Source organism: Natrix helvetica (assembly GCF_964273705.1).
Source record: "Natrix helvetica genome assembly, chromosome: 6".
NCBI lineage: Eukaryota > Metazoa > Chordata > Lepidosauria > Squamata > Natricidae > Natrix > Natrix helvetica.
This window is the reverse complement of record NC_138553.1, coordinates 34,191,714-34,209,123: the sequence shown is the minus strand read 5'-3', so window position 1 is coordinate 34,209,123 and position 17,410 is coordinate 34,191,714. Positions and strand designations below refer to the sequence as shown.

General features: G+C 37.7%; 2 protein-coding genes across 2 annotated transcripts; both read left to right on the top strand.

The window, feature by feature from the left end:
• Window positions 1–1,872: 1,872 nt before the first annotated feature.
• LOC309394935 (pentraxin fusion protein-like) lies at window positions 1,873–8,035 on the top strand (the record flags this gene model as incomplete). Its single annotated transcript, XM_081958654.1, has 4 exons — window positions 1,873–2,009; window positions 4,681–4,835; window positions 5,526–5,573; window positions 7,431–8,035. 4 exons carry the CDS (start codon window positions 1,873–1,875, stop codon window positions 8,033–8,035), a joined length of 945 nt encoding a protein of 314 aa, XP_081814780.1.
• Window positions 8,036–9,570: 1,535 nt separating this feature from the next.
• APOLD1 (apolipoprotein L domain containing 1) lies at window positions 9,571–12,038 on the top strand. The gene is made up of 2 exons (XM_081956809.1): window positions 9,571–9,666; window positions 11,342–12,038. Exons 1-2 carry the CDS (start codon window positions 9,664–9,666, stop codon window positions 12,035–12,037), a joined length of 699 nt encoding a protein of 232 aa, XP_081812935.1. The 5' UTR covers window positions 9,571–9,663; the 3' UTR covers window position 12,038.
• Window positions 12,039–17,410: the final 5,372 nt, after the last annotated feature.

The window sequence follows — 17,410 nt, the reverse complement described above, 5'->3', positions numbered from 1 at the left end:
TAATTTATCTTTTTTTAAAATTTCTTTGGGTAATCATTCTCAAAGAAAAAAATCTCACCAGATGGACTCACTTTCACTGCCTTCTTTCTGGAGCCGTCTCTGACTTTGTCAGCCTGGGGCTGTCTGTTTACCGCCGGCTTGGAGAGCTTCCCTTGGGTCAATCAGGGACTTTGCGATGTCCCTGAGACCAGCAAGGATTTGTCTCCCTGTTCACCGTCTCTTTGGGACAGTTTAAGTCCATATGGACTGTGCAGCGGTAAAAGTATCAACGGCGGTCTCGGACTGTCGAGACCGCAAGTTGTCCCATCGCGACGTTGGCTCGAATCTCCTATTACAACATTCTTGAATAAGGAAATGTTCTCCATCACCTGGAATCCAGATAGATTACAAGAGAAAATCTCCCTTCGCCAGCAATCAGATTCCCACCCCCACCCCTTAGGTTTCAGTTTTCCTCTTTTAAACAAAAACATTATTGGAAGAAATGTCCATCTGGAAAATATGAAGAGTGCTTGGAAAGATGGTTTACTGATGAACGGGATCACATGCCTTGAAGATCTTGGGCAAAGAAAAAAGGGAGGAGATGCTGAGAGTGCCTGGATTTTATGCCTCTCTGGGCTTTTGAATTTGAGTTTGTATTCTGATTGATTGTCAGACTCCCATGGGGCCATGCAGGAGTAACTTTATAGGTTGTGTTTTGAGTCCAAGCTTGGTTGAGCCTTGCTCGGTGATGTAATCTTCCCAGGTGCCATGTGATGAGTTCTGTTGCTAGATGGGTAGAGGGCTAATCCTACTTTTCTTGGATCTTGGGTGAGGGCATTTGCTTATGAATAGACCTAGCTGTCTCTTTATCTCTTAATATGCTGTGGGCTATTGAGGAGGGTGGGGGCTATTAAGAGTGAGTCTGCTTCCTGCCAAAAAAAACCCCATGTTTCTCTATTTCTCATCCAGGGAAATATAATATTCTGCCTTTTTAATATTTCCAAGAATATTTCATTTTTCTAGGAGTGGGGTGGGTGCTAACTCCCTACAACACCAGATCCAAGTGGGTATGGCAAAATGTGGAACTGCATTACAAACTTAATCTGGAATGTCCAAGAAAGTAAAGATTTTTATTCGACTACAAGGCACAAAGCAGGAATTAGACAGGAAAGCTGAACTACAACAAACTATCTGAAGCCGAGATCTGTATTACAAAGCTCGCAGCAGCCAGTAATTTATAAACAAACGGGGTAGACTGATAATTGAAATACAAAAATCAACTTGTAACACTGAACAGGTTTTCTGTTGATGTTTTTTTTTAATTACAACTAAATTAAAAGTTCCCTTTCAGCTTTTACTTTGCTGGTTGCCTTCTAAAGTTTGCTGGCTTTAGACCTGAATCCTCAGATCCTGAACCCTACCCCTTCACTGTCACTAGGGAATGCAATGGCTGTTATACTTGAAGCTCTCCCCCCATCAAGTTAGCTGCTCAAAATTAAAAGACCCCTTAATCTACTGCAGGATCCCAGGATGGGAATGGCACAATTAGATAATTTCCACTGAGGATAAGGTACTAGTAACCTGAAAACAACAGTAGTCCTACAACTTCCATCACCCTTATTAGCCATCTAGATGATGCTAAGAGATTATTTTCTGATACATCAAATGTGTGTCTCATATTATTAGATGCTCTCGTTTGCTTTTGCATTAAATAAATGTACCATTGTCTCCATTTCCATGCCAGAGCCTAATATAGCAGTGGGAAAACTTTCATCCCAGTCTAGTACATTTGAAGAAAAAGGGCACTCAAGGAAGGCCATTGATGGATCCCTGGCAAATAGCTACATAAATGGAGACTGTACTCTGACAAAGAAGGATTTTGAACCCTGGTGGATGGTAGATTTGACTTCAGACTTTCTGGTATCTGCAGTAGTGATCACAAACAGAGGAGACTGTTGTGAGTCACGAATAAAGGGCGCTGAGATTCTGATTGGAGATTTGCCACAGAAGGGCGGCACAATGAATCCCAGGTACTGGCATGATATTATATTGTCCTTTTAAGTGGGTTTATGAGAAATAAGTCTTACTGAATCTTAAATCCGAGCACTTGTGTGAATGAGCCCAATTGAAGCTTTTTTAAGACATGCAACTCACAATAATTTAGGAAGATTTAGATTTCCTGTCCTGCGAAGTGGAGTGTTGCAGAATGTGGCATTACAACATTCTGGATAAGTAGCAATTTTAGGAGGAGAGACATGTTAGTCTATGGTGCCAAAAAAATCAGAGGGAGTTTGGTATAATCTTTTCTGACTAAATTTTTTTAAAGGACATACACTTTTGTGATCTGCAGCTTGCTTCATTGACTTAAAACTGTAATAGAGCCTGCTCATCACAATCGTAAGTTGTGACAGTTGTAAACTGGGTCACCCACGTGATCGACCCAATTTTATGACTTTTTTGTGGCAGTCGTTAAGTCATTAAGTGAACCAATATACTAGTTTTGCTGAAAACTGGTAAATGCCAGTTTTCGGCTGAACTGTCGTAAATTCAGTCACATGACACTGCAAATGGCCGTAAATGTGGCCTAGTTGTTGAGCACCCAAAATTATTCTTTTAAGTAATTTTCTTGCCCTGTCAATTGTAAGTCCAGTTTTGATATCATCTCTATCTTGTCATCTAAAATTTGTTCTATATAATTTCAATGATGACCTCTTTTGGACATAGTCATTGTTGATATTGTGGCTATTTTCTGATTCCAGTCTTCAAAATTCTTCTTTAATATATCCATTCTTAGAATGTTTTCAACATTTTTCAGGTTATAAATTGCTCCTCTAAACTTTAGCCCCATCTAGTGCCTATTTTTTGAATTCCTGAAAGTGCTTTTTTGTTTTGTAAAATCCTAAAGAGAATTTATTTCCAGTGATCAGCTGTTAGTTCTTTATAATTAATTCCAAAATCTTATTATAAAAGTTTCAACATTTCAATTTTATTTGCTCTCTTAGCCTATTCATAACTTTCTAAAATCAAAATCTTATTTAGCTTTTTGCTGCTTATATTAGATTATTTAGATTCTTAAACTTATCATTAAAATTTTCTTTCATTCAGGATTGAAGGCAGACTCAAACGGAATTTTCAGATTGGTCAATCCAAGGATCTTTAATAGTTTAGAAGTAGTTAATGAGCAATTTCTCAAAGTGATTAGAAAGTGCGGTTTGTGAATTTAGTATTTTTTAAAAGTGCAAACAAGATAATCTCATCATCTCCTGGCACTCACGCCAGTGGAAAACAGCTGTCCTTTGATCTCCTTATGAGGAGCAGACTTCCTCACTTGTCCCAATCTCCCATCCTCTCCTTTGGTGGGAAGTTCCAGGGAACCATTTTATTAACTGGTTTCTTGGTCTTTGCTACAGCTGCCCATCTTCAGTTTGCCATACCTCTCCTGGAAATCCCAATTAAATTTTCCTTCTGATGCTTGACATGAAGCTACATCTACTTGACACCACTGTGTAATCCCAAGATAGCACTTTTCAGGTATTTAGCAGTCATCCAGATGTTCTATAGCCACGTCTATAGCCATAGTTCCAGCTAGGCATGGTCGTTTTCAAAATACTGTATTTCATTACTGATTATTTTCATCTCTTTTTGTCAGTTAGTTCTATAGCAATTGAAGAGGCTCAGTTTTTACTATGGTTTTTTTTGGACTCAAGCCCTTTTTCTTACTTCATTTTGTCTTTATTTTTGGAAAACTTGAAGTTTTTCCTAAACTCACCCTTTGGTTAGTTGTTGCATTTTGATTGAAAGAAGTTCCAAAGTTTTAATTTTGAGTATTATTTTAATTTTTAATTACTAAACATTATGTTGAGTTGAACATTAATAAACTGCAATTGTTTTTGGAGAGGTTAAATATTTTGAAGCTGGGTTAAATAATAAATAGGTACTAATCAATGTTTGGTCAGTGCACCAATGTATCTAAAACTTACCCTGCGGTAAGATGGATAGCCAATGAATTTAATAAATAAATAAATACAATTTCATCTTGTGAATTAGTGCATCTGCAATAAAATGTAACTAATTTACAAGTCAATGGAAAGATTGCCAATCTATACCATCATAGTTTATTCTACTTGCTCCAGAAGCAAATTAAATTGCACAGTATAGTTTTAGGTAAAGGTTCCCCTCCCACATATGTGCTAGTCGTTCCCAACTCTAGGGGATGGTGCTCATTTCTGTTTCAAAGCCGAAGAGCCAGCGCTGTCCGAAGATGTCTCCGTGGTCATGTGGTCAGCATGACTAAACGCCAAATGCGCATGGAACACTGTTACCTTCCCACCAAGGGGATCCCTATTTTTCTATTTGCATTTTTACATGCTTTCAAACTGCTAGGTTGCCAGAAGCTGGGGCAAGTAACGGGAGCTCACTCCGTTACGCAGTGCTAGGGATTCGAACTGCCGACCTTTCTGATCGACTAACTCAGCATCTTAGCCACTGAGCCACTGTGTCTAGTCTTGTATAGTTTTACAAGGACCAATATTGGAAGAACAGAGATTACTAGCAGATCTAGTTCCCCATCTGTTCTGAGAATCTTGTGAAAATCATGGCTTGTCTTAGCATGAATGTTGATAGTGCTCATACGTAAAACTCAGGGACTCAGATTCATATTGTGCCAGTCTGCAGTTTAATAATAATCTGGCCCCTTGACAGGTGTGCTACAATCAACAGCATGGAACGTGGGGAAACAATGTCATTTAACTGTGCAGGCATGCAAGGACAGTATGTGACTATCACAATCCCCGGGAGATACGAATACCTAACAATCTGTGAAGTGCAGGTGCTTGCACATCCATGGCTTCAAATAGGTAAGTAGAAACTGTGTGAATATTATGTGCACAGTAGTGAACAGAGGATGTATGAGTTATGTAATGTTCTGTGTTTACTGTATTTCATCATAATGGGGATGTTTGCTTTACATCAGACATCTAATGTAAGAAAAATATAGACTAAAATGCACATACCTTTAACTGACAGCATTGATGGTTGCCTGTTTTGTTGCGATAAGAAAAATGCATTCTTGTATTTATGGGGTAATCAGTAGAATAGCAAAATAATCAGACAAAGAGAAAGATGATTTACTGTTTCACAACATCTTTCACTTCATGGAAAAGGAGGTAAAAGTTACACAATTAATAAATATTCAGGTAGTAGGGGCTGCATTGCAACAGTGGGGGTTTATTGGTCTGAAGGTGTAACCCTTAGCTATCCTGAAGCTGGGCTATAAAAATTTACCAGTCAAATGGCTAATTAGAGAAGAATGTTCTTTATTTTTTTTAAAAAAATTATGATTGGAAAAGGGGACTTTTAGGAGACAAACTGCCTGCATTGTTTATTTTAAGAGATAGAGATTGATTGATTGATTGATTTTCATGAGGGTGGGGTAAGGCACCTTTTTCCATATCTACATCCTCTTTCATTTCCCAGTAGGTCAGAGTAGTGATACTGTCAAATCTTATTCTTGAATATTAGAAATTCAGACATTTCATTTCTTACAGTTCATGATGGAGGAAGGAGTCCTGTTCGAGACAGTGAAACTGACTCAGGTATGTGAGAAGTCATCATACATTTGCCCAGATGTATCCACGCGTACAATTCGCCTGTCAGAGGATCTCTGACAGGTCACTAGGGCATGTGGGTGAATTCCGGAGTCATCGGGAGAGGGTAGTAACTGAACGTCACTGATTTGCTTTGTCCTGACTGATGTTTGGCAGGAAAGACACAAAACAAGTATCGGATCAAGAAGGTGACAATATGCTACTACTGTTCCTGTTGTTTTTTGTCTCAGGGCCTTTCAGATTAATTCATTGAAAGTGAAATAACAGAGGAAGGGGACAGGGATAGAGGCAGAAATAAATAATGAATCATTTTATACACACATATGTATATATGTTGGAACACCCTAATAATAAAAGTTATTTAGGGGATACAAAAGGGGAATAAAGATACAAAAAAAGCAATAGAAGATATATATTAGTTATTTGATTTATATTTCACCCCAATCAGAAAATACTGTTAGCAAAAATGCAATACACCATCCATGGCAAAAGGCTAAAAACAATCAAATCATATCCCACTGTTACTTACACTCCCTGATGACATCAACCCAACCCTCCATGGCTCTCCAAAGTAACTTTGTTTTTAACAACTTAAAGAAAGTCTGTAGAGGAAGGAGGGATTGCATTTCTGAGGAAGGCTATTCCAAAGTGTCAGCAAACTCCTACTGAAAGTGCCTCTATGAATTCTTCCCTACCTCTATCTTTTAAAAACGTGTGGAATCACAAGGCGGTTCTGAGATGTTCAATTTGAGTATGTTCAAGTGGGCCAAAATTGGGTAGAAAAGATTGTACTGTCATCATTTGGACACCACACCATATAGGTTAAAAAGAAATCCCAGCACTTTAATTAATTAATCCCAGCACTTGGAGTTAATAGAAACCAATGTAGGGTTTCATAAGGAATTAGGTACGTAGGTGGATTCCTACCCTTCAGCCCGGTTCGGCCGAGTAAGTAGTAACTCTACCGCCCACGCATCCGAACCGGTTCAATTGGTGGTGCCTACAGTGCTGCCATCTTGTTTTTTGCTTCTGCACAGAAGCAATTTTTTAAACTACTGCGCATGTGCATGTAGCGCACACCAAACGCCCGCGCCCGAAGCGTATCCCCGAGCAAACTGGCAGTAAAAGAATCCGGAACCCACCCCTGGTATGTATGTAATGAAAAATATATAAACTGTTAAAAAAAAACCAACGTAAGATAACGGATGCAGTGTGCTCATGTTAGTGAATGTCCATCAGCAACTGGGCTGATGTATTCTGGACCAACTCTGAGACCACACTTCTAAGCAGGTTTAAAAGGCAACCTCATGTACTGCATGCAATAGAGTAGTCCAAATCAGAGATGATAAGGAAGAGAGTCACTGCCACAATAGTCTGTCACTCCAGGTATGGCTGCAATTGGTATACAAACTGAAGTTAGGCCAGACCTCCTTGGCCAGACTTTCACCTGCCCATCTAGCAATAGCTGTTACTCTAGAAAGAAACCTCTTCCTTCAAGATAGTACCACTCCATGAAGAAGAACACTTGAGACATTGAAGAACTTTAATGGACAAATAGTAGCTCTATCTTGCTTTGGTAGAATTTCTGCTTTTTATATCCCATCCATAGCCTTACAGTCTACAGACGTTGTGTCTTGATATTGACAGCATCTCCTGTTTACCCCAGAGTAATAATGTACAGATAGGTATCAGTCTATTGTTGTTAACCATACCTATATAATATATAATGGTTTTCATATAGGCTAATTACTGTAGTATGCAAGATATAGCTCTGTGATAACACATAAATAAAAACACTGATTTAGTGTGCTTCTTGAAAGGTGATGATAATGTTCTCTCTTCTAGGTCTACAAGGCAGAGTTCTGAGTTTCCCCAAGGAATCAAAAGGCAGTTTTGTGATCATATCCCCAATGCAGCCTTTGAATTTGATGGAATTCACACTCTGTATGAGGATTGCAGTAGAATATTTAGATGAACACAACATAATTCTCTTCTCCTACCATTCTCAAAGTGATGAATTGAGCATCTTGCGTGAAGCAATGGGCCTCTTTGGTTTACACATGGGGGGTAGGAGTGTGAGGTTTGCCCTTCCTGATCTCAGCCCTTTGGGGAGCCACATCTGTGTCACCTGGGAGTCGGTATTTGGCCTTACAGCCTTTTGGATGAATGGAAAAAGTAGTATCCGAAAGGTGTATAATATGGGACACATTCTGCAAGCAGGTGGCACAGCAATGCTTGGCCAGGATCAAGGGGCACAAAATATGTCTGATCAGAAAAAGGCACATTTTGTAGGAGAAATAACAGATCTCTACATGTGGGATTATGTACTAAAATCACATGACATACAGAAAGTTTTCCAGGCCCATGAGTTTCCCAGCGGAAACATCTTTGACTGGAAAATATTGTCATATAAAATTAGAGGTAATGTGATGGTATTGCCTAAGGGCTAATAATTCTGTGTGTACATATAAATAAGTATGGAAGTACAATCCTACTTCATTGGGCAGCAAGTAAATAAGCAATGATTGGTATGATATCTAAGATGTTGAAACATAACTAGTGAACATTTTCTTCTTAGTTTGTAACTGTTTCTGTTAAAATGCCTTGTATTAACCCATGAAAACATAATAAATAAAATTGTCTTATGAACAACAAGTTTGGAAAAGTGTATTTTTCTTTCTCATTTCATATGGCCAACTAAAATATCAAAAGACATGTCTGGTGTTTGGAGGCTGGCAGAGTTTAAGGAAAAATGCAAATGGCTATAAATGTGGTCCAGTTGCTAGGTGCCTGAAGTGCAATCACAGGACTGCGGGAAGGGGGGAATCGGTCATTAGAATCTTTTTGTGGGGAGGGGTCTGTCATAACTTCAAACAATTGCTAAGTGACTGATCATAAGTCAAGGACTATCTGTACTTGATGATCATCCAATCTGCAGATCTTCCTTCTGTCTCCCAAATACCATTATACCCCTTCTTGGTTTTCAAAAAACTGAAAAGTTGGGTATCATCCACAAACTTAGCCAGCTCACTGTCTATCCTTAAGCCTAGGTCCATTCTGAACATTAACAAGCAGTGGCCCCAACACAGATCTATTTCTTACTTTCCTCCACTAAAAGTTGCTCATTCATTCTTGGAGTTTCCTTTTCTGGGTTTTAGCTAGAGACAGTTTGGTGTAGTGCTTAAGGCATCAGGTGAGAAACCGGGGGACCCTGAATTCTAGTCCCATCTTGAACACAAAGCCAACTGGGTGATCTTTGGACCACTTTCTCTCAGCCCTAGGAAGGAGGCAATGGCAAACTACTTCTGAAAAATCTCACCAAGAAAATTCAGAGACATGTCCAGGCAGTCTCCAAGAATGTTTTAGATAGTTAACAATAAGTGGATGAATCCTCTTCTCTATGACCACTAAATCTGCCCCTTTGATGAGGAAAGTTGTCTAAGGCTTTTTGAAAATTTTCAAGAGTGGATACAATAGGTGCCTATATGCATTTTTGAAAGCTGGATAACTCTGGATCTGGTGTATCCCAGTCAATCAAAAGCAGCTTTCCCGTGACACGTTTTTCTCATTTACAAAAGAAACAGAAATCAAGTAATCTGGAATATTGGATGAGATCATCCTCTATTTTCTGAAAAGATTCTGCCAGCTCAGTCACCTGCCTGGAAGGCACAGAATCCCATAAAATGAAAGAATGATGTCACCAGTTATTTCAAGAAGAGGAAGGGTAGAGTCCTCCCCTTGGGAAATGACCACATTTGATTAGAGTCAGGAACAGTAGTGTGTATGTTTGTAAGTGTGTGTAGATGTATTTTAGAAAAAGTGAACACACAGTTTAAAGATGGTTTCCTGAATCTAACAGTAGCGGCACTTGTCTCCATGGCCAGTGTTCAGTGTCATATCCTTCTGAAGTCTCCAGGGGAAGGATGGTGTGTAGGGGTGCCAGGAAATGACAGATTTCTGGTCTGATGCAAAGCAATCCCACTGGAGCAAAGGAGGGGGGGTTGTGGAAAGTATAAATAAAGCTGTTCCCAAAACAGCTTGAGAATTCTTCATGAGAATACCAGTCTGAGAGAAAACGATGGTAGGTGGAATTAATACTTTTTCAATCTTTGACAACTTTTTGAACATTTTATTGAAGATACTTTTATCCTTGCTTTTCTATTAAATAATTTACTTTACCTAAAAAGAATGCTAACTAAACTACTTACCGTAAGTCAGTGATTCTTCTCCTTTTGTGGTTTCTGGTCAGTGTTGATGCCTGGTGATTGCCTGAACTAATTCTTGCGGTTTTCTTGGCTAGATTTTTGGAAGTGGTTTGCCATTTCTTTCTTCCTAGGGTTGAGAAAAGTGAATGACTCAAGATCACCCTGCTAGCTTTATGCCTAAGACAGGACTTGAATTCACAATTCTCCAGTTTTTAGCCTTGTGCCTTAACCACTACTAAATTGGCTCTCATTATTATTCCACTTCATTTTAAATTGTCATTCAAAGGTATCCAGAAAATATTCTACAATGTAATGATGTCTTGGGCTGCAGTTTATGCTCTTGGACTTGGAAGGGAAGGGAAAAAAGGTTTTTTTATATTAAGAAAATGTTATGTTTTACTGGTGAAATATAGAAAACTACAACCCTAGTTTTAAAAAGATAGTGATTATATAGTGAATGTGATAAAAACAAAAAAATATATATAACAGATTATGGTAAAAATTAATTCAGGCTTATCATTAAATCTAACTGACATGGAGACATACTACATCATCTTCTCAGTTTTAAACAGAAACTTTTCAAAATGAAACTTGTATCCTGAAATCATTTCTTAAAATTAGGAGTGTAGACATCTTTCCAATCACCTAAATGTATCATTTTGCTGTGTCCCCAAGCTTGAAAAAGCCAAAGCTTTTTATGAAATGACCAATTCCATATTTTTGGAATGTAATTCAACATCACATTAAGACCCTTATATATCACATATCTTTCTTTGAACTTGTGCTGGACCCCATATCACTTTAGTTTAGTTCTTAGCCTAGGAAGGAGACAGTTTTAAGTCCTAGTTACATTAGTGTTAAAATATATTCCCCTCTCCTTTATTCCAATATTATCCAAGGGCAACCTCAAAGTCATCATAAAAGTTTAATCTTCTTCATTATCTTTTGAGATGTGAGGTGAATGGCAGAGACTGAAAGACAGGTAAATAAAGATAGCATAGAGATTGATACTGGGGCTAGCAAATTTGATTCCTGTATATTTTTCTGCTGAGCCAAAGATGGGTGAAGTATGGGGAAAAAATCATATAGTATGTCCATGAGAAAGCTGAAGTCCAAAATAGATCATGTTTATTTTCACTTAGGGATATATGCCTCTCTTACTGGTGATTTGCAAGGGAGTGCAGTAGTTTTATAGCTCTCAGACGATGCTACAAAAGATAGTCCATGAAAATTTTCACGGGAAAGCTTGCCAAAATTTTAGGGATTAGTTTCAGAGGGCGATATCAGAAAGAGCAAAAAGTCTTGGAGCAATGAAGAGTTAAGGGGCCAGGGCTTAAATCTCACATTAAAATAGGATGTGGTTTTATAGAATGGGTAAAAAGCAAATTGCCAAATTGCTGCCCTGTAGATATATTAGAATGGCAGCTCTCAGAATTCCTGGGCAGGGCAAACTTTGTTTAGGATTTCAGATGCACCTGTATGTCTCTTGGTCAAAGTATGAGATTGCCTTTCTTAGTGACCTTCTTTTATTTTCTCTTCTCTTCCATGAAGATTATGGAGTATGGTGTCTTCTCCTTCAGCTTCGATCCTACATGTCGTTTCTACAACACACTGCTTGACCAGCAAAGCCAGCTATGCAACCATATCAAGAAACTCCAAAAGATATTACAGAGACTCAGCAAACTGAACAGATGTTCTCTCATTGCACATCTAACGGGAAATTCTTTAAGTGCAGCAGGAGCAATTATGGCCATAGTGGGGCTGTCTTTGAGCCCTGCAACTCTAGGAGCCTCTCTCTTGGCTTCTGGGGTGGGTTTAGGAGTGGCGGCTGCAGGAGGGGCCGTTTCCATTACTTCAGACCTTTCTTTAGTGTTCTGCAACTCCAAGGAGGTGAAAAGAGTAAAAAAGATTGCACTAGCCTGTCACAATCAGATGAAGGAAACAATGAATTGCTTGGAGTTCCTGCACCGCAGTTGGAATCCCACCGACCCTTTCTTATTGCAGACTGAAAAAGATGCTTCTATGGCCCTTTATAATTCCACCTGCTTCCTGGTGTTCTGTGGTCCTCAGGGCTTTCTGGTGCCTGAGCACACAGAAGAGATGACAAAAGTGAGCCATATCCTACTTAAGGCCAAAATCCAGAAACTGGCCGAAAACCTAGAAGCCTGTGCAAGACACATGGATCACATCTGCAAGCTTTTAGAAAGCAGGAAAGCATGTTCCCGGAGGACAAAAGGATTAGTATAATGACATGGGATGACTGGTCAGAATGACTCTGCAATAACACCAAGTCTTCTTGAAAAAATGAAACCTGGGCATAAAAATGCTGAATACCGGTACTGTAATTTAAAATTAGGATTTTACGTACCCAGGAATTTTCTCTATGCATTTCCTAGGATTTGCAATTATCTGCACCCTTCTATTTTGCTTTTTGCTTTGGTTTTGCTGATCGTAACATGCAGAAATCATGGTTGTATCAGTTTTGTAGTCTGTACTTTCAGCACATTTCAAGGGAAGTTGTTTGTCACGAAGCACCATACTTGGGTTTTCTGGGCAGGAAAAGTTTTCCAAATGTCTGATTGTAAGATAGCACAGTAAGCTGAACTTTCCTTAACACATGAAATTTCAATTAGTGTTTCACAATAGGAGGAAAATATAGGCGGGAATAATTTTCAAAGCTCTGACAGTAATTGTATTTGAATGCTCAAAGGGTCATGATGGAATATGCCAGCATAGACAAAAATATTTGGCAAGTCCAAAACCTGTTGAAGTGTGAGAATCAGACAGATAAGCAAAGCCTAAATATTTCTGAACTTTTCCTTACGATGTTCTCATAGCACATGGAAATTTGCCCTATAAGTAGGGTTAGAACTGAATCATTTCTTTACTTTCGTTTCTAGAATTTACAATCTTTGTCTCATTTGTCTCTCATGTACTCTTTTCACACATATGCCAGAATATCATGTAATTTTATATTTATTTATATGGGCCAATATTATTGAACTCTTTGTTTAAAAGAATAAGAACATTGTCAACACAAGATAAAATAAGATATTCTTCACTGTGTCTGAGGCAACATTTTTAAATTACTTGAAGTCATTTTCTTTGCCAATATTTTCATTCAAAAGACATGATAAAGAAGCCAAATAAAAACTAGGTTGCAAACCAAGATTCCCCCCCACAACATTCTATTAGAATTTCATTTGAAGAATTATTTTTAAGAAATCATCTCCTATGTATTTCAGAAACATTTTACTAGAATGTGCAAAAATGTTTTAAGAAAAGCCTTTGCAGATTGAATCTTTTGATAAAAACTGTTGTGTGTTCACTAACTTCACTGTAAAAATTAGATGCTCCTCTTCACTTAATTGATTAATCATCAGTTTTATATCTTCAAAATATTGTTGAATAGAAGGCTAGGAAGAAAAAAAACCCTAAACCAAAGATGGTGGGAAGCTTTCCTCAAAGACTTTTTCACAATGGAAAAGACAGTTAGCCAAGGATTTTTCTTTCTTTTTCTTTTTTCCATTTCTTTCACAAAGGATAAGGCATACTGGGATCAAAAGATAACAGAAGAGTTGAGTTGTTGCTTTGTAATTGGATACTGTAAACTTCCACTATCTTATTATGTTTGAAATTAATTTAACATACAAGAACCTGTAAGATTCAGCAGTTTTGATGGAAAAACTAAGAATTAATTGGGAATGATTTTTGCACGTTAGAGAACTTCTTCTTCACACATCTATACATATTCATGAAAATAATTTTGTATTAATAGAGTTCCCAAATCTAGACACCAGATAGGGTCATCTTAAGATCTGCAGCCCAAATCTGGTAGTAGTACAACCTCTACCCCCCATATGCAAGTGGATGTCAGTTCTGTAAACTTTTTCATGTGCCATTTGAAATTATTGCCAGGGATGTGATAAATTTGGAACCAGACTCCCTAAAAGAGAAAGGATGAGAAAAAAAGAAAAAGAGAAAAAAAGGCAAAAATAACCATACATGCCTATCAGAAGAATGAGAAAATGTTTCGAGGTATACATGTAAGCTTAATTCTCAACCAGATGTTGTGTTTTGAGCTATTCCATTTTACAGAGCAGGTCTAGGTTTTATGCAATTGAATGATTTATCCTGTCTCTACAAATAAGAACAAGAGCTCACAACATGACAAAGCTGTCCTGAAATGCCTGCTTTCTTTAACCAGTGATTTTATTTTCGTATTGGGGAGCATTCAGTCATATGTGTCCAGCTTGGGCTTATCTGTAGTGAGAACGAAACCATCAGGCTGTCAAATTCAAAGATGATGTAATGTTTCCCATTTCTTTTTGTATGAGTAAGGAGTATCTTGGGAGATCTCAAGTTCCTTAAGTGATGGCAATGAAGGAATTTAAATGGAAGAGAGCCAAAGGATGTCAGTGTAAGGTATATTTTGTGGAGACATTATAGCAAATCTGGCATATTCTTTGTCGGTCTCTGTTTGTGGGAAAGGAAAATGTGCCCATTATTATCTCTGGGTTATTTAAGTCATTTATAAAATCAGGAAACATATTCTACAAAATCCTAATGCAGTGTAAAAATCAGAACAAGTATGAAATTATTTTGTTATCTGTTACTTATATTATTTCTTCCCAATTCTTAAAAAATCTATTTCAGAAAAAGCAACTTCCATAAACATCTCAATGGATTCAGGATATTTGGAAAAATAAATACGATAGCTGGTATTATTTTCTTCATCTTCAAATATACAAATTCAGCAGAAATTATCAGTGGGGTAAAGTTCCATGATCACAATAATAAGATCCTAGTTCTTTTAATCTAAGCTCTCTTCTGCTCTTCTATACAACTTCTGAGAACACTTATTATAAACTTAAAACCAAGTGTGACCTTTTGTCCAAATGCTTCATATTATGATTTATTCAAATAACTTACCAAGTGAGATCCCAAACAATGGTCTATCTGCAATTTATGCAAGTAATATTTTGCCACATACTAAACAGGTGCTTCTGCTACTGATACAGTACTGTAGTTGAAATTCAGATCAAGAACACTGTGATCTGTGAGCTCCTGGGGCTAATGGATGTGAGTTGCAAAATTCAGCATGGCTACTAGAGAAAAGCAGAGAGCTAATGCTTTCTGCACTTCTTTACTGCTGTCTAGATTCTTGAAGTCCAGATCTCATAGCCCTAGGATTTCCAGATGACTACTAACCAAGCAGCCTGTTTTGCATTTGTTAAACAAAATGCTGTACTGGTCACCTCATTTAATTTTCAGCAGCCACATGTTATGTTAGTGGAGTAATCTTTGAGGGAGGGAGATGATTGCGATGGAATGCAGCCAATAGTGGCGCTAGTTTCACTAGAAACTTTCACCATTAATGAATGCTGAGAATGACTAGAATAGAGTGAATGTATTTATTTCCCTTCTGCCCTTTGTATTTTCAAACCCCTAAAGAAGTAAGAATGCTACTGAACAAGCAAACATGAACCAAAAGCCTGAGAAGGGAAACATGTATCACTGATCTAGAAACCTAACAAAGATACAGTATATTTCTGATGCCACACTGCATATAGGACATTTAAACGCTGTTCCTATGGATTGTTGACATACATAAGAGATTCCAAAGTTATACAAAGGGCAGATAATATGACAAGCAGTTTACACTGCCATGTAGAAATACCTAAAACAGGTCTAATGCAAATATCTTGGAGACCTAATCGAGCATAAGGAAGAAAAACTCAAAGGAAAGGTAGTCGTTGTATATTTTTGAAGTATTGTATGTGAAAAAAGAAACTGACCAAGAATGAACAAAGAAATCAGAAAGATTGTGTAAGTAGAAAGATTCATTAAGAAAAATGGAAAATAAAGGGGAAAAAACCCTGCAGATAAGGCTGCCAGGTGGCTATAAGGGTCTCCTTTTTGAATAATGATAATACATGAATGGTTGGTGGATGTTTAGTCACTGTATATGTTACCACTTCAATTTTTGATTTTTTGTTTGCAAATATTGTTATCTGGCAAGTGTTGAGGAAAGGTGGCAAAAATAAATCTTTCATATTTATAACTGATAAATTGGTGACAATATTATTTGTAAAAATACAGCAACTGTGAAGCTTGGACTTTAAGAAGGTTACACACAATAAGTTTGTTTGGATTTCTTAACACATTTCCTGCTCTTATACAAGAAGAGGATATGGTACTGTGAGATACCAGCAACTGATGATGCAGGTACGTCATAGTTGTTCAGTGGTCACGCCCTTAACTAGGATGGGTTCTCCCCTCCCCCCACCATTAACTGGGAAAGTATTCATGCTATGGATACACTTCCTGATATGTTTTAGCCTACGTGACCTCCCTGCACAGCCTATTTCCTGGTCACATGAGAGAGATGAATTTGGGAGTAGAGAGAACTGTTGCATATATAATACATGAAAGTATGACTTCTAAATGAATAAAACCCAGTGTATAAGTAATGCTGCTAATCTCTGTTTGTAGGATAGGCACTTAAAAAGTGCTACACAGTCTCTACTTAGATAATAAAGAACAAAAATAAGAGGCTAAAATCACAGATGTGTTTTTTTCAGAGCATTTAGAGCAGGGGTGTCCAAACTTGGGAACTTTAAGACTTGTGGACTTCTGGGAGTTGAAGTCCACAAGTCTTAAAGTTCCCAAGTTTGGACACCCCTGATTTAGAGTAAAGGAGGCATGTAAATAAGGCAGTTAAAACGAGAAACATTTGTAAAAGTTACATTCGGATCTATGACAACTTGTGATCAGTAGGTCTATCGGTTTTATAAATCCTTGGCAAATTACACGTGCATTGTAAGTATACACAATAAACACACACATTAGAATAAAAGTGCTTTGTTCTGAAAGCTGTGTTTATAGCCTTTTAATAAAGCTTGCATGAAAGCTATCCAGGTGTCCTTGGGTCAATCACTCTCTCTAAGCCCAACTCACCTCATAGGATTGCTGTTGTGGGCAAAAAAGGAGGGGCATAATAGTATTAGGTATGTTCACTACCTTGAGTTACTTATAAACATTTATAAAGGCAAGAAACAAACTAATAAAATGGGAGTTATTTTGGTGTAGTGGCAAAGATAGTGGACTAGAAACCAGGAAACTATGAATTTTAATTCTCTGACAAGCATAAAAGGTGACCAGATCATATATTTGTAACATTTCTACTTTATACGCCAGTCAAGGAACTACCAATTCAGACAAACAATAAAGAACAGATTAATCAAGGAAACACTAAGAATGCTCCCACCACAAGGTGAGCCATTTGTATAAACAGAGAGCAAACCCTACTCCCTTCTAGCACAGATGTTACCTAGTTAGGTAATGAAAACAATCAAGCTGAGAGCACCTATGAGCCTACATGTCTGCCTTATGCACAGCAGCCAGAAATACCCTTCTCTTTTGACTTGGGATAAAAAGTTTACTGCTCCTAAGTATTGGGATAAGTCCCAATAAATCCACATTGATAATTCAGAATAACTATATTTAGAATTCACTCCCTTAGCAGTTTTTATCTTAAACTAACAGAATGTATATCAGGGCTTAGAAAAAGTTTCTGAAATCTCAAACAGTTGTTCATTTTGGGGAAATAAATACAAT